Raw genomic sequence first — 21,774 nt, 5'->3', positions numbered from 1 at the left:
TTGTTTTTGTTTTTTTAGGTCCTAGGTCCAAAAGCCATGAAGTCCAACAGAAATAATTAAAAAAAATTTCTTGGAATATATAGACGATGAAAATAAAAACGAGCCATAATTAATCGTTGAAAGTTAAGTTTTATTTCAATTCAAGACTACAGAATACACAGATACAGTCATTATAAGAAAGGCCAATGTGTTTGTTAATCTCTGTTCTTGTTACATGATTGTATGCTGTATGATGTACCTGAGACACTTCACAAGTGGTTAAGTAACAGCTCAGTTGCATTAGGTGTCCACAGGTCTGGCAATGTAAAGCACTACTTTTTGGATGAGATTGAAAATGTGGCACATTTCCCGAATTAACTTTTATCATTATAATCAAATATAATATTAACTCCATCACTTGGATTATTTTACTTAATTTCTTTTTGGTTAAGTACGTTCAGTTGAAAGTTGGCATGGTGGCAGAGTGAGCAGCACTACCATCTCTCAGCTCCTACCTGAGCTCTGGTTCCAATCTATATGACGTATAACTCTACATTGGCTACCAGTATAATGTTGCATCGATTATAAAATACTACTGTTGCTATTTAAAGCATGGAATGATCTCACCCTGCTGTACCCAAGTGCATTTCTAGTCTGCAAAGTCTATTTTGATCATAAGGTGCAGGCTCTTTATTAGTACCCAAAGTAATAAATGCTATAGCTAGGGACAAAGATTGTTCATACAAAGCCTGTTTGTTATAAACAGAGAGATGTTTTTCTGGGCAGCACAGCTGGTTATGGTCTGAGTTGCATATGATGTGTTCAGAAACATGCAGGTAGGTTGATCGGCTGCGTTTACCTGTCATGGATCCACTACACCGTAAGTGGTTACTGAAAATGAACGAACGAATGAATGCTTGCTCTGAAATAGATATGCAAGATAGCAGACCATTTTTACAATTAGAGAGTAGATAAAGTGGAAAATATTCTGATTAATGTAAGGCTGTTCTATGAAAGATGTCAACTAGTGTGCTGCTAAAAGATAAAGAAGTTTACTGTGGACACAGACATTTGGTGCATTATTAAAATTCTCCGACACTAAAGGGTACAGGAAACTATAAGGTCAATTATTTCTCACTTTAAAAGTACATTTGTAGATGAGGCTTGTCTGGAAAGCAAGAGCTAACCACATCAAAGCTTGTGTTTCAGAAGAGAAGACTGTATTAATGTGGAAACTGCATTTTCAGGGACATTTATTGGCACAATTAAGTATAGGGGAATGCTTTCATTCGATGAACCTTAGTAACATTCGTTTGCCACATATACAGAGCCATGAAATATTGTGTTCAGATCAGTTGGTGGTCTTATTCACCTGCTCCAACAGCAAAAACAGCCACGTTTTTTTAAGTAACGACATGCTGACCATTAATCACATCAACATAGTTGTCAAGATAAGACAAGCAGCTGTAAAGACAAACAGATAAAAAAAAATATATATATAGATAAGTGCTAGATTATTATTTTTTGGTCCACAGGAGATCAGGTTTTATGTTGTGTTTGAGTGCAGCTTAGTTTTAGATGAAGTATATACTGATTGCAATCAAGAAATTCCAGGCATGTAAAATTAAATAATTACATTCAGAATAAAAAAAAAAAAAGAAAATCAGTGAGAACGCTGATTCATGCACAAATGAAATACTGAAATCATGAAATCAACCAGGTGAAAAAGAATTCAGGTAAATCCAGCAGACTACTCTGTGCTTTTAGGTCACTGCATGGCAGAAAGGAATATGTGTTTGGCATATTAAAATGGCATAGCTATAAAGAGCAGTAGACATCATCATTGGGCAAAGGACACAAGGCAGGGCTTCCCTTTTACAACTCATGGTCCAGCAAAGCGGCGGAAAAAAGGCGTTGATGCTACAAGGTAGGAATCTCATGCAATCTTGAGAAACTTCTCCACTGTATCTGCTTCTACTGCCTCGGAAAACATTTCATAATCCTGTCGGGAAGAGAAAAATATCCAGAGTATGAGTTTCTGAACAATGGGTCACATTCATCAATATTTTAGGTGAATATTGCAAGGACCAAATTTACATTTCTAGATTTTCTGCATATTCATGTGTGTGTATGTTGATAAATGTCTATAACCAGTAAAATACCAAGTTTATCAATGACATCGTTCATTAGAACGTAGTGCCACCCACAGAAAAAGGTAAAGCACACAGAAAGAGCACAAAATAAACTGGGTAAAGGTGAAAATTTAATTGGAAGTTACTTTTACTCACTTCCATAACAATAAAACCATTGAATAATGTTTAATCTAAATATAATACTTATATAAGCGAGCTGTAAATCTTGCATCAGTGAGGTGTTTGTTTATGGCTTATGGATTAATGCATGGATGTTTGTTGGCACAGTTACGTAATATATCCTTCTGTTATCACAAATGTATTTAATTTACACCAATAAAAGTTTAACTTAAATAACAATTTATTAAATAATACATTTCAGAATATGTTATACATCTAAATTATATGATCTAAAGATTATATTAGTTTATATTAATTCTTCTTCTTACATGTAAATATACACACAGGAGCATGAGTAAGATTTTCCCGAATAGCAAATGTATTGTTTAAAAGCATGTATGCACGATGTTTGCAGAAATCTTTCATCCAGTTTATTTATAACCAAAAAAAAACAGGCATACAGGTTTCAAAAAGGAAGGGGAATGAATTAAACCAGGTTTTGTCTGAAACCACAAAGCATTCATTAACTTATAACACAGTGAGATTTGTGTTATTATTAAACATTGTACACACTGAGTAGTGTGTTTCTCAGAAAACATCATCCTCATCCAAACTCAACATCACAGCATGCTGTTAATTAGGTGAAGCAGTTCATTGAATTATTTAGTGTTTCATTTAGAAAAAAAACAGTTATAGTTATTGACTGACACCCGAAAATCACAATTGATGCAAGTATCTGAGGTCCAGTCCATGCACACAATTACATACTCTACAACTTATATGAAAGATTTTTACTGTGTGATCAGTACAGTATAAAACGTTTCTTTATGCTTCAGTTAATGCCATGAAAGAATAATAAAAAACAAAAAAATAAATAAAAATACATGTCTGCCCAGGTATGAATACGAAATACTTAATATACTCCACACTATGCACCACACAGAGACCCCTTTATAATCCCACAGACATTATACATACATTTCCTGTATATGCAGTGCATCTGGAAATTAATCACAGCGCTTCATTTTTTCCCCATTTTGTTATGTTATAGCCTCATTTCCAAAATGGATTAAATTCATTATTTCCCTCAAAATTCTACATACAAAACCCCATAATGGCAAAATAAAAGTTGTTAACAATCTAGAAAAACTGTTCTCTGTGCAAACTGCTAAAAGGCTAAATCTTACATACAGAAGCTATAATATAATCCTTTTTAAAATGTAAGTGTGTTTTTAGGGTTTGTAATAAAAGCGGGAGTGAAAAAAATTTAATGAAAGAATGGCAAGAAACCGTGCAAGCAAGCAAGCAGGCGAATCGTGACCTGGTAGATCTTATCAGTGGAGTGCAGAAAGTCATCTCAGATCACACCACTTAATGTAGAATGGATTCAACCAGACAAGACCTTGTCAGGTGATGCTGCTCAGCAGCGAACAAGAAAGCAAGTCTTCTTTAGGCACAGGAGCAGGGAAGGAGCTTGAAAAGCTGAAAATGGAAAGGACACGACCACCAGGTGGCGCCAATGATCTCAGCTCTTACAGCTGGAATCTGACTGAACATTTTAGCTGATTTATGTTTCTTTTTTAATTTGCAGTCAGTTGATTTCATTCTTATGTGATACAGCAATGATTATGGGCCTGAAATAATAATTTGACAAAGAAAATAACACTTACATGTTAATTAAAATGCAAATTGCATTATTTGAGTTTATTTCTGGGATCTTAATAAGGGAAGGGGGCCTGGATACTTCACACAGTTTGTATACATATTTAATAATATACATAATTAATATTTCAATGGACATATATTCCTTGGGTAACTCTGAAACACAGTATCTTTGATGTTCATGACCCGTTCTACTGTTCCTGGTACAATAACGGCATAATAATAATAATAATGATGTATATAAAGAAAACTGAATAAAACTGCTGAATGTCAAAAAGACCCACACTGAAAAGACCTTCTGCTTACCCCACAGTACTCATCGTCATTGAAAATCTGGGGAGGGGCAGCTGTAGGGTTACCCGACTTGGTTCTCATCTCATTCCGGACGTCTCCACCCACAGAAATGTCAATCAGTTCATACTGGATGTTCTTACTCTCTAAAATGCGCATGACTTCAGCCTGCTGCGATTTCACCTAGAAAAGAGAGAACATTTAGAACGACTGTTAGTCTTATATTCTGCAGTCATTGGTACAAAATTCTTACTAAGTTTCTATTTATATCATAGTAAGTTTATTTATATCATAAGGTTTCTGCCTGAATTCTGTTTGATTGTTAGAAGGAAGGTGCACGTTTAAACTTTTGAACACATATGCATGTAATTTACACACACACAACTATTTGAATTCATTCAAATCAATGTGATCTGAAGGCAGTACTTTATCTCTGTAGAAGATTTAGATTCTCAAACACCTGACTGCAGACCAGCACTGGACCATACAACAAGAATAATATTTTTTTTTATGTTTAATCTATTTCTTTTTAGAACCCAACCATTAGGGTTGCACAAGCCAGTGCACTCTGAGAGCACTACAGATGCAATATTTGCTTTAAGAATGTTGATGAAATATAGAGAAGTTCAGAAGGAGTTGCATGGTGTGTTTGTGGATTTAGAGAAAGCGTACGACAGGGTGAAGAGAGGAGCTGTGGTATTGTCTGAGGAAGTCAGGACATGTATGAGGACAGTGTGACAGCAGTGAAATGTGCAGTAGGAACGACTGATTTAAGGACTGCATCACGGATTGGCTCTGAGCCCTTTCCTGTTTGCAGTGGTGATTGACATGTTGACAGACGAGGTCAGACAGGAGTCTCCATGGACTATGATGTTTGCAGATGATAGTGATTTATGGTGAGAGTAGGGAGCAGGTTGAGAAGAGCCTGGAGAGGTGGAGGTACGCTCTGGAGAGAAGGCGAATGAAAGTCAGTAGGAGTAAAACTGAGTACATGTGTGTAAATGAGAGGTAGGGGAGTGGAGTGGGGGGTTGCAAGGAGAAGAGGTGGAAAAGGTGGAGGAGATCAGGTACCTGGGGTCAACAATGCAAAGTAATGGAGAGTGTGTTAGAGAAGTGAAGAAAGATTGCAGACAGGGTGGAGTGGGTGGAGAAGAGTGATAGCAGGAGTGATTTGTTTATAGGACTGTGGTGAGACCTGCGATGTTGTATGGATTAGAGACAGTGGCATTGAGTAAAAGACAGGAGGTGGAGCTGGAGGTAGCAGAGCTGAAGATGCTAAGATTTTCATTGGGAGTGACGAGGATGGACAAGATTAGAAACAAGTTTATTAGATGGACTGCGCATGATTGACAATTTATAGACATGGTGAGGGAAGTGAGATTGAGATGGTTTGGACATGAGAATGCTGAGGATGGAGTGGCCATGAAGGAAAAGAGGAAGGCCAAGGAGGAGGTTTATGGATGTGGTGAGGGAACACATGCAGATAGTTGGTTTGAAAGAGGCAGATGTAAAGGACAATAGCATGGAGACAGATAATCTGCTGTGGTGACCCCTAATGAGAGCAGCTGAATGATGATGATTTTATTTTTATTTGATTAGCTTTAATGGTCTGCAAGGTTTTTTCTAATGGCCACTTTCACCTATGCCAATTTCCCACATTTGTTTAAATTACAGTTTTTTACTATGCATCAATAAAGTAGGTTTCTACTGATTATGCATTATGGGGAGTTAAGTTAAATTTTCATCATATATGTAATTATTAAGTTGGTAATTAAATACATATGTACTAGTTTTTTTTAAGCCTGTTATTGCACTTTGTTATGTGTAAGCTTTTTCTCAATTTTAAAAGCAAATTTATTTGCTATAAAGACAAATCTTCTCAAATGTATCAGCAAAATACAATGTATAAACAAAGACAAGGTAAAATTGACTGATTATTACAATGTTGACCTAAACACCATTCCATAAATCCATTTCTTACAGCAGTCAAAGGCATTTAGACCATTTTTAATTCATGTGGTCTCAAAACTGTCATGCAAACAATAACATCCCTTCAGACTAGTTCATAAAACTGTCATAAAAAACAATGCTATTCAATTATTGTATATAATAAAATAGGTATATTATTGGTTCATTTAGCTAATTTTATGTTTATCTAACAGTAGAAAAACTTGTGAATATGACTTTATGCATCACACCTGTGAAATATAATCAAATTTAAAATCACCTACCTAAAATAACTGGTCACAAACCCCCTTATTTAATGTCACAAGTATAAAAGTTCACATAAATATACATTTACCTGAGAAAAAACTATTTACAGTATTTGCTAGTAAGGAATATTTGATATATACTGCAGTAATCACTAACTAATCATTGAACATATCAACTAATGAATTTATATTTTAATACATTTCTTTACAATGTTTAAAAAATAATGAGCTATCATTAATATTATTACTGCTATGGATAACTTGATTTATTACTGGGATTGCAGAAATGCAACACAATCTAAGTAATAAATTACAATACACAGCATTTTCTTTTTCTATAACTATAGCAAACAACAGGAATGCACCAATGCCTTAAAAGCATAGAGCATATCAAGCAGAGATTTCACATTGACTGCATCCGACACCGAATCAAACCGAAGATCGAATTAAAACACAAGAACCGAAAACAGCAGTAGCGTTAAACTGTGTTGAAGCTGCTGAAATTGGATCCTTACTCCAACATTACTGGAGAAGGGCCACAGTGGGTAGAAAATTTCATTTCCATGTCAGTGGCTAGGCAACTTTACAAGACGCTCTGCCCACATAAACTTTCTCCATCTGGAAGAGAAGGTGAGTACTAAAAGTGCACCTCAACATTTCATTACAACTTTCTATTTCAACCAGGATTCTCACTGACTAATTGCAACAACATGTGTCAGTGCTATTGACAAACACATGCATGTACACCCATTTTGTCCCCCAAAAAAGAGAAAAAAGTAACAGATGACTCAGCAAGGAGCCAAAAAAACCTCAAAGTGTAAGAATTCTTTATGTCCGAAATTAATAGATTTTTCTGGTACAGGAACCTATTCAGGAACCACCTAGAAGGCTAACACAGTGGTATACGGCTTAGAATAATGGCTATTAACCCCAGAAATCAATACAAGAATACTAGTATATAGGTAAGGAATCTGGCAATCTTTTAAACAAGCTAAAACCCACCCATTTTAGAACATTTCTGGATATTCACAACAGCCACAAACCACTGGACAATGCAAATAAGGTTTTTTTTTTACTATTTTTTAGACACTACAGCCAGATAATGGAGTTATTGGTTGGCCCACAGTATCTGCAGAGAGGATCAGAGCTGGAACATATCATAATGCGGCTAAACCCAACACTTATACCAAACATTGATGCCTCAATATATTAGCAAGCCTTTCAACCTATTTGCATGGGAAATCATCCCCAGGCCGGCCTGATGTCTAGTGATAGCTTGCAAGTGCTATATGGAAATGATAGCCAGCTGGTGCATCACTGTCCATGAATGATCACAAACGACAAAAGACAATTAAGGTAAGGAAGTTAAGATAATCCCAAATAACAGAAAAACATCAAAGCAAATTATTCCACAGACACCTTATTGCAATGTAGCTTTCGAGTGGCTTCAGTTAAAAGTAAAAGTCAAATATTTTTGTAAGATGGACAACATGCGTAACAGGAGTAGAAATTATGGCAGTTAGTTTTAATATTATTTGCCCAGATGGTGGCTCTGGCACTATTTTTTTGCATAGCCTCAGGTCCTGATCCTGAAAAATGTCAACCAAAATTGTCTGGACTGCAAAGTGATACAGCCTCAATTCCTGTTTGGTGGTTGTCTGATTTGTTGGCCAATTACAAGCAAACCATTTGAATTATACATAGACCAGGTTGGTCTGAAGATAATGTATGCAATCATTTTGTATCAATTAGAACTAATTTGTAGGAAAAGTCTCAGCAAAACTGTTCGTAGCAGAAAATCTGACTGAATCCAAAAGTGGTTACAGAAAGAAAACTTAAATTACAGATGTTCGTTTGCATTCAATTTAACATGCGTAGACTCGGGTCTTAGTTTTGAGATGAATACCAGATTTAGTCCGGAGATACCTCCTTTATCTTGTTTTGGGGTCTTCACAGTCAGATTCATTAGTTCATTAAGAGCAAACCATCTGGATTATTCAGGATCCTTTGTCAACATTATAGAGTAGAGATTTTGTTTTTGACAATCAAATTCAATTCAGTTTTATTTGTGTGGCACTTTTAAAAATCTTCTTTGGGACAAAGAGGTTATGAATTTGGAATGTACAAGTTTAGTGCCTATACATTTATTCCTTATAAGTTTATCCATAATAAGTGAGCCAGTGGTGACGGTGGCAAACTTCCTAAGATGGTATGAAGAAGAAACCTTGAGAGGAACCAGACTCAAAAGGGAACATCCTTATCACCGAATGTCCATTCATTATAGTTCCATCATTGTTGAGGTTTACTGTTTACCGCATGAAGATTGTGGACCTTTCAAGAAGTAGATGCCGACCCTGCAAACATCCTGAACCATCTAGAGACGTACCAGCACCATTTGGATTCCACCTCATGTGGAGTTTGGACACTGGACCCCTTTGAGTGTTTAAAGGCTCTGGCATGGAGAAGCTGGTGTTGGATCTGTGATGATCTCAAATGTTGAGCTATTTTATGAGTTGCTTAGTAGCTCCTGGTTCCATAACCACAAATGACTGTAAAAGACTATAGAAAGGACATCAAACAATACAGAACACTGGAGAGTAAGAACTAACATGAGCACTGGAGTGTGTGATTATGATTAAAGACTATAATCACACTCTTTATTTCACCCAAATGAGGATGGGTTCCTTTTAGAGTCTGATTCCTCTCAAGGTTTTTTCCTCATAACATCTAAGGGAGTTTTTCCTGCCGCATTCACCATGGCTGCTAATCAGGGAAAAATACACATCGTCCACCTTAACTATTACATTCAGTAAAGCTGCTTTGAGACAATGTCCGTTGTAAAAAGCGCTATAGAAATAAACTTGACTACTGTTCATTGATGGAAACATAAATGAGAAACTTTCTGTACAAAATGCAATCATAAGCATTAAAGTAAACAGTTCATATAAAGGACAGTCCAAATGCTTCCTCATAGTTCTTGAAAAGCTCAGTAACTCCATGGATCTTTAGGCTGTTCGTGTGGAACCATCCCCAGTTGCAGAGAGTGGTCTCTAATTGAAGAGATTTCCATCCAGAGGTAAAAGGTTTCGGATGAAAGATGTTTATTATTTGACTCGTCCCAGAAAATCCAGGGTTACCCAACTTTGCAATTTTGAAAACACAATTAAAACAGTACAACAATTATACTTGCAAATTGGGCCTAAAATTTGACCTCATGGTGGCAGTAGAGTATTAGCATTATTTTGGTCAGAATACTGCTTTCAGAACAGATCCCTCAATGTGCAAAATTTCACAACTTACCAAATGTGTTTCGATGGTCTGCTATAGATACCCAAGCCAGAAGAAGAAGAAAAAATAGGAAGCACCTATTGCTTCCTACAATTGCGTGCTTACAATCTTCACTGTTTAGTCCTCTATTAATAATAATCATAATAATTCAGGACAAGGGTTTGTTATGTGCTACCATCTACTGCTCATTGAATGCACTGGGTTAGCCTGACAATGCCCCTGTGCACAAAGCACACTCCATGGTGGTTGTTGTTAAGGTTGAAATGGAAAAAGCATATGAAGTCTCCTGCACAGAGCCCTGGCCTCGACCCATCAACACTAAACACCTTTAAGATGAGCTGAAGTCTCTGAAAACATGTCGACATCAGTGTACTAATGTAACTAATGTAGTGGAAAGGAACACTAATCCGCCCAACAAAATCTAGTGGAATGCACAAGAGGAGGAGTGCACATTAATTCTTGATGTGCATGGGAAATAACGATAATAGTAATAAAAAGAGTAGAATATTTAATCGACCTGTGTTTTGTGAGATGTGTAAACAATCGGCTCGACTATAAAAAGCACATGCTTGGTTTCTCTGGGTTGTAAAAAGCCTAGTTAATGATTCACTGTGAAATGGTATGTGAGTAATCTGATTAGAGAAGTCCTTGAAGCACAAGTTCCTCTGACACACCCAGGCTGATGGAGAGAGCAGAAATACACTTATATTTATGGCATTTTGTCAAATGCTCTTAGCCAGAGCAACTTATAACCAAGCAGTTGAGGGTTAAGGGCCTTGCTAAAGGGCCAAGCAGTGACTTAGTGGTGCAGGGATTTGAACTTGTGACGTTCCAGAGTCCAATGCTTTCACCACTGAGCTACCAACATATGTTCTTGAACCATTCATCACACTGATACATGCTTCAGGACTGAGGTCTATTCGGATGATGCAGATGAATGATTGGCCTTTTTTGCAGCTCTTTACCCAACAGTGATGCATGAAGCAACATGCACGAACTTTTTTTACTTACACACACACACACACACACACACACACACACACACACACACACACACACACACACACACTTCCGCTTCTCCTCGACCTTCCCAAGAGCTTGTTTATTGGTTTATTTATTTTCTTAAAAATCTCGCATTAATTCTTTCCCTCCCCTTCCTTTCCTTCTGAGTGTCCTGGATGATCAGTGGTGTTCAACCCTGGTGTGAACCTACATCTACTGCTGGATCTGAAAAAGACGAAACACTATACTCCAGCATTGGGTGTGTCTCCCTCATCTAATTAGGACTTCGATCCACATTTCTCCTAAAAACAAGCTACAAATTCGTGTCAGTGTGCAGAATATAAAGCTCATCGTGGCTACTTTCTCACCTCTCTCGAAGCGGTCACGGTGGTGTAGTACAGTTTCACGCCCATTGTACAGAGATCTCTCCTGCGTGCTGGCTGCAGTGTTTATATCAGAGAGTACAGTTAGCGCGCTCCCCCTCCTCCCCCACACCCACTTCCCTCTTCACCACTACACGCTGGGGGAATTTAAAGCCACAGGATCCTGTTTGTGTTTGGGAATGTAACGAAATTCCAAGATGTGACTCCGTATTGAATACTTTAAAAATTCCTTTATGAAGACTTTAACAATTCCTTTATGAAAAGTCGGCCCCCCCATTCCGGAGCTCAGAGTTTATCTATTCGCACGTGGGTGACGTCATTTTAACGCGACGGCGCTTGCAGAAAAGATAAAAAAAAAAAACCAACGACAGCGAGATAAAGGTTTCAATCAAAAGTTTAAAAAAAATAGTTGGTTTAATTAACAAATTCGAATGGATATGGGGAAATTTTCTTATTTCTCATGAAAGAAGTATAACACTCATCACATCCACAGAACAAATCCAACAAAAATCACTCAACCAGTCAGTTGATTTCACTTATATTAAATGTAATTGTATTCGCTTTTAACTATGGACATTATCCCAAAGCAGGTTTACAGATATAAATGGGTTATAAAATGTGAATTTATGTTAGTGCCTATAAGTTTGTCACTAATGAATGAGCAAGTGGAAAAACTCCCTGAGATGGTATGAGGAAGAATCCTTGAGAGGAAGAAGATTGAAAAGGGATCCCATCTTCATCCTCAACACCAAATGTTCATTGATCATAGTTTAATCTTTTTTGGGGTGTGCTGTTCAGTGATGGATCATTAAATGAAGAACTGTTCATTCATTATGCACCGGTCCAAAGCCATTAATTAATATCAACAGTCTGCTATACAGCCATAATCCATCCTCATCTGAATGTCCATTTATAATAGTTCCGTCATTGTGTTCAGTAATGGGTGTTTCAGATCAATTTAGTTTTATTTGTATTGTGCTTTTAACAACAGACATTGTCCTAAAGTAGGTTTACAGAGGTCAAATTGGTTGGATTGTATAAGTTTAGTGTCTACAAGTTTGTTCCTTATAAGCTTATCCTTAATGAGCAACACAGCATGGCAAGGAATAACTCCCCAAGATGGTATGAGGAAGAAACCTTGACAGAGAACTGTGTGAACATGTGAGAGAGAGAGAGAGAGAGAGAGAGAGAGAGAGAGAGCGCGGCGGAAGTCAGAGAGATTAAATAGTTCCTACTTCTACTTAAGCTTTTCTCTATTTTCCTCTCAAAATGAATGTAGATATGCAGGTATATATTCAGACTAATAAATAAATTGATAAACAAACATATAATATCGTTTTTTTTATGTCAATCTCAAGTTTTTAAAATCAATGTCCGCAGTGGCGGTCCTGCATCTTCAGTATCAATCCGCCAGTCTGCTCAGGCAGGAAGAGTAGCTCTGGGTTCCTCTGTGATGGCGGATGTTGCTGATATAGAGTCCGTGAAGAATTATCAAATAGCGTTTGAGAAGATAGACCTAAAGACCAGTCGATATCCGTACTGTATTGTGTGGACACCAATCCCAGTTTTATCGTGAGTTCTCCTAGTAGTGGAGTTTGTCTTTATTTGACTTATAGGACGAGAAAACTACTGAGTGTTTCTACTAGCTTTCAGCTAGCACAAACTACCTGCATTAATCTGTTCCCTTTACCACAAACTGGTGTCCCTCAGAGTCTCCTCAAGCTTTCATGTCCCAGCTGTTAATTATAGCAGAAATAATTATTATATATAGCAGAAATAATAATTAGCAGAAAGCCTGAAGCGAACAGTGATGTTCGAGGGAGAATCTGGAGGAACTTGTACACAAACAGACAGGAGGAACAGTATGGAATAGACCACCTGTGTACATAAAAGGTGTCTGGTCTGGGAGAACGCCCTCTTTAGAAATGAAAACATCTGTATTGTGTCTGTATGTTCTAAAAAAATAATAATAAAAAAGAAATAAGTTCCACCGAGTCTTTCTGAAGCCTTGTTTGGGTGGGATTAGTTTTGTAGGTGCTTTGTTGGATTTTAAGTATTTAAGCATTAAAACTAGTTATTAGTATTAAAAAGTTGCAGAATATTGAACATATATGAATCTAAAGTAAGGTTTGTGTTTGGATCTGTTGTTAGAACGGCTGCAGGATCTCGCATAACTAATCTGAATATTTTTTTCTACCATTGGAAATTTGTCAATAAACAGCCATAGACAGACAACAAATTCAAATTCTGACTCATAATTAATAGTGAAACCAATGAATATATACACTATTTAATTCTATTTAGTTTTATTTGTATACTGCGTTTATCATTGTTGGGGTGAATTACTGTTCATTATGTATGGATGTATCTTGCAGCAGTGTCTTGTTTGTGACAGAGGTTTTTTACTTGTCATATAGAAATTGGTTCTTTATATCCGACCGATGTTAGGAAATAACACATAGACAGCATTAAGGTTTCAAGAGTGGCTTCTTAGAGATCCTTAGACTTGAACCCCCAACCTTCAGATCAGTAGCCCAGAGCCTTAACCACTGAGCTCCCACTTCCTCCTAAGATGTGTTGCTTCTGTTTCAGTAGCATCTGAAAATCTTAAGTATACTTTGGAGTTCATCTTATTTAACTTGCATCCTGATTACATTTCTGTAAAATCTGCCACATTAGTGCTTTTTTGTTCACTGATTAAATTAGCCAATAGCAGCAACTATTAAATGTATTATTTATATATGTGTGTGTGTGTGTGTGTGTGTGTGTGTGTATATATATATATATATATATATATATATATATATATATATATATATATACATACATATGTTTGTGTATACTACATATATCTTATATATGTAGACATGTTACAGGTCCTGTAACTATTTATTACGTAACAACTACCATGAGTTTAACTGCAAGTTTGAATAGAAATTTTATCTTGTAGATTCTCTGAAATTAAAACACCTTTTGGTTGATATTTCAGATGGCTGTTTCCATTCATCGGACACATGGGGATCTGCACATCGGCAGGGGTGATCCGTGACTTTGCTGGGCCTTACTTCGTATCGGTGGGTTTGTAGGATTGAAATGAAATTGAATTAAATATTTAATTATAGTAAGAATAATCGTATTAACAGAATAGAGTTTAGTGCCTGTTGGTCTTGTGCTTTTCAATAATTTTATAGTCTTCTGTGTATCCAAGAGATCCAGGAAGTATAACTGACCATGTTCACTAGGTGAGAGGGGCATAATCCCGCTCCTGTCAATCGAAGTGACAATTGCACATCATGGCTATCTGTAAGCTCATAAAAGCAGAAGAGGGTAGATAGCGCTTTCTTGTAAGTGTGTTACACCACTTTTAATGAAGCATTAAATTCAACAGCTGGAAAAAGCAGGAAGGATGCAGTAACGTATTTCAGAGGAGGCACGTGTAAGCCTTCACTTCTTCCAGTTTACTCTTCTTTAGCAGAACGCTGACTGGTGGCAGGATTTTGGAGCAAGACTTTGAAATGGAAAAATGAAATACTGAAAAATGTAAAGGCTATTACATATAGATTGCTAAATAACTGATCTGTTGCAGGAAGACAACATGGCGTTTGGAAGACCAACAAAGTGAGTCAATACATTTAAATACACCTGATGGGGCATGTTTTCAGAGTAAATTTGTTTTACAGGACAGTGATCACTAGGGATGTTATGATTCAATGATTTCCATTTGTGCATTCCGATAAAAGTTGGTGATGTGATGCATCGGATACAAGTTGGCATGAATCCAGATGCATCGTTTGTAACATATTTGCCTCAGTGAAAAAAAAGATTTATTTATATATATATACTTATTAGTAGATCTGCTATACTTGAAAAAATTTTTTTTTTTTGGTGTATAATTTTTTTTATTTTTTTTTTTATTTTTTCCTTCTTTTTCTTTCAAACTACAAAGTGCAATAATTTGTGTGATAAACTGACTGATATTTTGTGACCAATATTTACATGTAAATTGTTCTCAGCACCACTACTGCTACATGAATATGAAGTCTCTAAGAAGACCTGTCCTGAGAGTCACATAGAATATAGATTAACATGGCAGAGGTAGAGCTGCATCTTCCTCCAGACAGAACGGTTTAAGGACATCTGAATTTGTTGAATCTTGGTTTTATTTATTAATTTATTTATTTAGCACTACAAAGGCCTGTCTGCCTCTGTAATGCATTAGAAGTCAGAAAGATGCACATCCCTAGTGATCACTTAAATATGAAAGAAAGCGTTATATAGTAGTAGGGTTGAATACTTTATTCATCCTTAGGAAGGAATTTGGCATCACAAACAGCCACGAATAAAGCAAAAGCAACAGGGAGACACTTCACACAACTTTACAAAGTGCACACAAAATTCACAATGTACAACAAAATAAAAGAATAAGGACTAAACATTTCTGAATAAAAATGACATAAAACAGCTCTCCAGGTAAAGATTAATTGTAACGTCTGACCAAAATAAATCACGACCTGGACCAAGAGGCTTCTATTGGATAATTAGTGCAGTGATTCATATTTGCAGTGATACAGTGAGTAACCTATCAGTGGAAAGACATATCCTGTGTTTTTGAAAAATATGTCTTTTTCAGAAGGGTCAAATTATTGACCATCAAGTAAAGAACTTAAGGAGATTGCTAAAACTACTCAAGCTGGGTTAAAAACAGCCATAAAAATAGGGGGCGACCCGGATCACCTCTAGTGGTCCAATAAAATAGTGTGACTTTTTTGGCGAGGCAATGTATATTACAGGAAAAAAAACCTGTAATAAAAAAGGCATGCACTAATTTTTAATAACAATAATAATATTCTTATATTGGTGATAAGAGACTCTGATTACTATGTAAAGTCTTCATTAGCACATCCTAAAGATTCTCATGTGGTTAAGGTCTGGACTCTGCTTCCTGAACAACTCTTTGTGAATGAACGAATCCAATGAATCTAGAGATTGTCATCTTGGAATGTGCTTGTGCCATCAGGGAAGAAAAAAAAATCTATTGATTAAAAAACCTGATCATATTCAGGTAGTCAGCTGACCTTTATTTATTTCTAAATTTTGACCTGACCATCTGAACAAACGTCAGATCATAACGCTGCCCCCACAGGTTTCATCCGCCATTCATTCTTCCCCTAATTCTTGCACCCATCATTTTGGAACACTGCAAATCCAAGCTCAGACCACATGACTTTTTTTTCCCACTGCTCCAGAGTAAAATCTTTGTGCTTTTTAGAAAACTGAAGCTTTTTTTCCCCGAACAGCCTCACTGATAACTTCTTCATATTACGATCCCCAGTCCCGATCATTCTTCATTATTTTCGGACCACATTTCTTGCTCAGAGATGATGGTTCACCACTATTCTTTCAGGTTTTAATAACGTATTGAACAGATTTGAACAAATGTGAGTAGTTTCAGCAATCTCCTTAGAGAACAATAATCGGAATCTTTTTTAAATCCGAATATTAATCCGCTACATTATTAATATTCTAGATCAATAATTTTAGATCATATTCTGAAATAATGCAGCCGAGTACAAGTGATGAGAAATGGAAATGAATGATTCACCACTCGGTTGAGTGTGTAATACTGTGCAGTTCTGTACAAAATAAAGGTCAGTTGTGCAAAATGCAGTACAGTAGTTGGGAATGCAACATTTTTAGACATATTCAGTTGTAGATATTCAGTAATCCATATATTTATATTCAGGTACTGGATGCTGGATGTCAGCAAAGTGTATGCCAGTGGCACTAATGCTTGGGACAGAGCAGTTCACGATGCTTCAGAGGAATACAAACACAGAATGGTAAAGTTCATTACTGTGTGGTGTATATTTCTGGAAACTGTATTGACTAAACACAAATATTTCACTTGACAACAGTAAATGACCTGAATATACATTTTATTTTGTTCTTTTTTCAGCACAACCTCTGTTGTGACAATTGTCACTCGCACGTCGCCATGGCGTTGAACCTAATGCGCTATGACAATAGCACCACGTGGAACATGGTGAACCTCTGTTTGCTCACCCTCATTAATGCCAAACATGTCAGGTGAGTGGAATGGAAAGTGTTTGATGTAATGTCATAAAGTAGACTCGTTTTGGATTTTCTGTTAGTATCCTGTAAAGGAATTCAACCTGTAATTCATTAACCACTTCTTGATGCATAGACTAAAGAGCTAAATTATCTGAAACACTCATTCATACCCCCCTTTTCTAATTTGAGCATTAGCATCAGCAGTGTTAATTTCAATTCCTTCCAGTAACTGGAAACTTTTGATACTGTTCACCATAATCTTTTGTTTATTTCTTTCCATCGATTCATTAAGAGACTTGATCAGAGAGTTTTGAGACAGTGGTCATAAATGAGAATAGAAAAGTTATGGTTTTGTAAGTGGTGAATAAATTGTGAAGGTTTGTCATTTACATGTTTAACGATGCTTCAGTTTTACAGGAAATGCATCCTACCATATAGTAGCTGTGTTGTATGAGGTTAATAGACATTAAAGGGATTCTTGTGTCAACAGTATGCGGCCTTTAAACACAATGTCAACAAGTGTACAGCAGGTGCATGAGCCAGCTGCTGTCTAAACGAATAAAATTGCACAATGGAAGGTAGAATTACCTTAATGGTAGAAAAGAAAAGAAAATGTCAGTTGTCCATTAAGCTGGTTTGATTTATTTTTTTTGCCAGAACCATTACCTTATTAAAGCTGTTTACAAATACTGTTCTTTAGTTTGTTAACATTCTACAATTGTATTGGGCCAGTTGCATTTTATTTTGTTTCTTGTAGAGGCTCAAATTATAATGAGAACTAAATTTAAATAGATTAATACATAATAGGTTGAATGGAAACCCACAGAAAGGAACATTCTGGAAAGTAATCTACTAAAAATGACTGACTAATGCAAATACACACTACAACTATAAATAATCCTAATCATCAATTTGTTCTATATGACCTGTACAAGGCTATTAGCGTTGATAAAGTCTTTATTATGGCACGTCAATTTGCTAAAACATCCCAGTACTAGATGAAGATAAATGTAGTTGTGTAATGTGACTAATTCATTTAAATAAAAACACTAAATGTTTTCTAAAGAAGTCACAAACATGAATTCGATTAGGGCTTCAACTAACGATTCATAACTTTATAAAACCTTATTTATGTATGAAAGTGTACTAAAAAAATGCAAGAGCCACATATTAAGTTTATCTTTAATTTTGCTATTTTAAAGGTTACAGTAGCTGCTTGTTGAGGAGTGTATGGGGATTTCTCCTTGAACAAATTCATTAATGCTGGGTTGTTTCTTTCTGGGGGGAAAAAACAAAAAACATTTGAGTACGCAAGGTATCGACATTTGTATTGTTTTTAATGATAATTGCAGATGGCAAGTTGACAACCATGCTTTAAAAATCAATATAAAATATATTATAATAATTATAATAGCAGACATTTTGTACATTTGTGGAGATATAAGCATCTAGAATATATAATTAATAAAATTTGGTTTGATAATTAAATAATATGCATACATTAAATATACAAACATTTGAACGTAGTAAAGCCGCAGTACATCACGTTTGAAAACAGATAAGCGAGCTGATCGCGCAACCTGATGCTCGCGAGTCACCACAGAACAGATCCAGTGCGACTGTCCCGAAGTTACAAACAAACAGTTTACACAAAAGTGCTTCATTAAACTACACCATTTTCACATTAAGATGATTATACAGTTTTTGCTCACTGAGCTGATGTTTTGCCTTCATCCGTGCGTGACACCAGTGTGTTTTCTTTTCACAGTACCTTCATGCCACATAAGCTCAGTTTTGCATAACTTGCAGGTTGCACTCTTCTTTGTTCTGTTTAATAAAAAATGTTTCCATGGATTGGATGACTTGGAACACACGCTTTTTCCTGCTAACGGTTGACCCTGTACTCTCAGCCATTTCACAAAGCGCCTGTGTTATCTTGCCATCACGCTAACCCATAACTTGAGCCCAACTAATCGGTAACGGCATTTGTTTACAAAGAATCTTATTTTCGATTATTAACGATTTTATTAATTAGTTGTTGCAGCCCTACTAAAAAAATAGTCGTGAGAGACACGAAAGAGCTTCACAGTAGTGTTTCTAGTGTGTCATAGAGACCACCAATAGAGCATAGTGTGTAATGGTTAAAAAATTAATTAAGAAGAATGTGTAATACCAGGCGTTGCTTGTATTGTAAAGGAAATTACTTTGTACATGGAAATGTTTGTGAGAACGCAGCAGAGATTTAGTATTACGTGTATTAACTGTTCATTAACTGTTCACATAGAGTACATAGAGATTTAATATGGAGTGTGAATAATAGAGTAGAATCCAATAATATATTGTGCTGGAAGTAGAAGAGGATTTAATTTCATTCGAGTCAGAGTCTAGTCAAGGTGAAGGTGAAGGTGAAGATCAGCAGGGGAACCTGACTGATGGACCACTAACTGTGGTGATATTAGAGACTCCTTCCACAAACACTTGCACTTTACAATCAACTGATATCCTGCCATACAAGTTCCTGTGAATTGGCTGTTACAGTAAAAATGATCTTATCATGTTATAGAAAAATAATGTTCACTGGCCAATCAGAATTAAAAATAAAAGGCGCTGTATCATACATGAAACATTCATATATGCAATAATACTTTTAATTATTAATTTTTTCTGTATTGAGAAAAAGTAAAAGCACAACAGTGTTTTTTTTTCCCCCCCAATTTGTGTGCTTGATATTAAAACGGGGGGTCTCCCATCAGGCTTAGACCTATTAAGCCTTTCTGAGGGGTGTTTTCATTTGTTAGCTTTGTTTGTCCTTGTGAATGTGATTTTTTTCTTTTTATTTATTTATTTATTTATTACACACTTTTGCTTCATTTTGTTCAGTTTGTTGTGAAGATCACCTGAAGATCTTAATCTGTATCTGCATGATTGTATACACTTCTACTAACTGCACAAGTTTTCCTGATGTAGTGGATGGTAATGGTAAGAGTACAGTGAATGTGTGAAAGGTGCTGATCTGACTCTTTCTCCTACCTTGCAGCTGTGCTGGATTTCTAAAGACCTGGCTGCCGTTTCTTATATTAATCAGCATCACAGTGTCCTTGGCTCTGTACATGAACCTGCGCTGATCACACGGGTATGAAGTGAAAGAAGACCTGATGGAGATCCTGGTCTGGACCATCAAGTGGGACTCCAGTGAATGTCAACTGGACTTCAGGGGAACAGCAATCTCGTCCACGTGCAGAAGAGGAACTTTACACTTGAAAGCTAATACAATAAACCTGTTTTTTTATAGGACAGACGGAGAAAACCAACTTTTCTTGCTGTAAAATAAGAAAGGGTATACTCACTTGAAATGTCTTCTAAGGTATAAAATTAGTGGTGCTTTATTCGGTCCCACAATCATAACCTCAGTGTAGACAATTTAATGCGACTAATTTTTCTATCTGCGCACAAACACCACATCCACATCCTACGTACATAAGTTTTTTTTTTCCATCCCTATTGTATGTATCCTGTTTATGGAAGCATTTCAGTCATTTTCTATTTCTATACAGATTTGGTCTTTGCACTCGATTACTATACTGAAATGCAAATATGAGGTTTATTGTATTTTTGAGGTACATTTCTGAGCAAAATGTTAAACATACATGGATTCTGTCTGTATTTCTGTGCATGTTCTCATTGTGTCCTTTCTGGATTGGCTGCACTCAATTACCCCCTCTGTGTGTGCATGGTGCTGTATTCGGTCTGGCATTCAAATCAGGATTTATGCCGAAATCATGCCCCGTGTTTCCCGGGATAACCTCCAGATTTCCCGTAACTGATCAGGATTGAATTGATTATTTAATATTAAAGCTATGGTTTTATTTTTCTCATCACTGTCACCTTTGACTTTCGGTAAAACTGCGTGTTGATTCTGAATTATGTCTGTTGTTAAACGCACTAACCACTGATGAAGCCAAACAACAAACCACCAAAAATATATATTAATATATTCTTATATACATGTTTGAATCAATTCTAATGAGCCGATTTGTATTTAAAGCAGGATTCCTTCCCATTAAATGACAATTCTGGTTCATGATCTGTGATGCCTCATGTCTACAATGGAATTCTAAGCACAACTTTGTTCTTCATGCAGGAGAGGAACATCACAACTGGTTTTAATAAAAACCCAATATATTATATTTGTAGTATTTGTTCCTTCTGTTGCATGTGTTCTGCTTTGATGACATCCAGTGTGTCATGTAATGAATGTGTTTTTATTTTTGTTTTGTTTTTTGGTTTTTTTTTTTGGCCATTTCTGAAAACATCTGAATGAATCTGCACAATTCATATATTAGAACCCATCACATATGTGAAAAGTGTGCTTTGTGTTATACAGACTTTAGGCCAAGCTCTGCTGTTTGCTTTTCTCCACTGTACATATTAACCTTGCATTCGGTTTCAAACACCAAACAAATCCCTGAATGACGTCCTAAACCTCCAGCACAACAGCAGCAGCCCATTACAAAAAAAAAATCTGCCATTGTTTAGAATCAGACAGCAAAATGTCCATGCTCTTTCCATCCTCACCTCACTTTGGCTTCAGTGATAACCCCTTTTTTTCACACTTCTTCTCTGAAACAGCAG

General features: G+C 36.3%; 2 protein-coding genes across 2 annotated transcripts; one reads left to right on the top strand and one right to left on the bottom strand.

Moving 5' to 3' along the window:
• Positions 1–109: 109 nt before the first annotated feature.
• Positions 110–11,339, bottom strand: sh3bgrl3 (SH3 domain binding glutamate-rich protein like 3). The gene is made up of 3 exons (XM_046844269.1): positions 11,056–11,339; positions 4,200–4,367; positions 110–1,981 (listed from the first exon to the last, which is right to left on the bottom strand). Exons 1-3 carry the CDS (start codon positions 11,098–11,100, stop codon positions 1,916–1,918), a joined length of 279 nt encoding a protein of 92 aa, XP_046700225.1. The 5' UTR covers positions 11,101–11,339; the 3' UTR covers positions 110–1,915.
• Positions 11,340–12,475: 1,136 nt separating this feature from the next.
• On the top strand, positions 12,476–21,327 carry tmem222b (transmembrane protein 222b). Its single transcript, XM_046844422.1, has 6 exons — positions 12,476–12,642; positions 14,060–14,144; positions 14,657–14,688; positions 16,814–16,910; positions 17,027–17,157; positions 20,180–21,327. The coding sequence occupies exons 1-6, from the start codon at positions 12,524–12,526 to the stop codon at positions 20,265–20,267; spliced, it is 552 nt and encodes a 183-aa protein (XP_046700378.1). The 5' UTR covers positions 12,476–12,523; the 3' UTR covers positions 20,268–21,327.
• Positions 21,328–21,774: the final 447 nt, after the last annotated feature.

The sequence above is a fragment of the Silurus meridionalis genome, chromosome 29 (genome assembly GCF_014805685.1).
Source record: "Silurus meridionalis isolate SWU-2019-XX chromosome 29, ASM1480568v1, whole genome shotgun sequence".
NCBI classification, from domain to species: domain Eukaryota; kingdom Metazoa; phylum Chordata; class Actinopteri; order Siluriformes; family Siluridae; genus Silurus; species Silurus meridionalis.
This window is presented reverse-complemented; position numbering and strand designations above follow the sequence as displayed.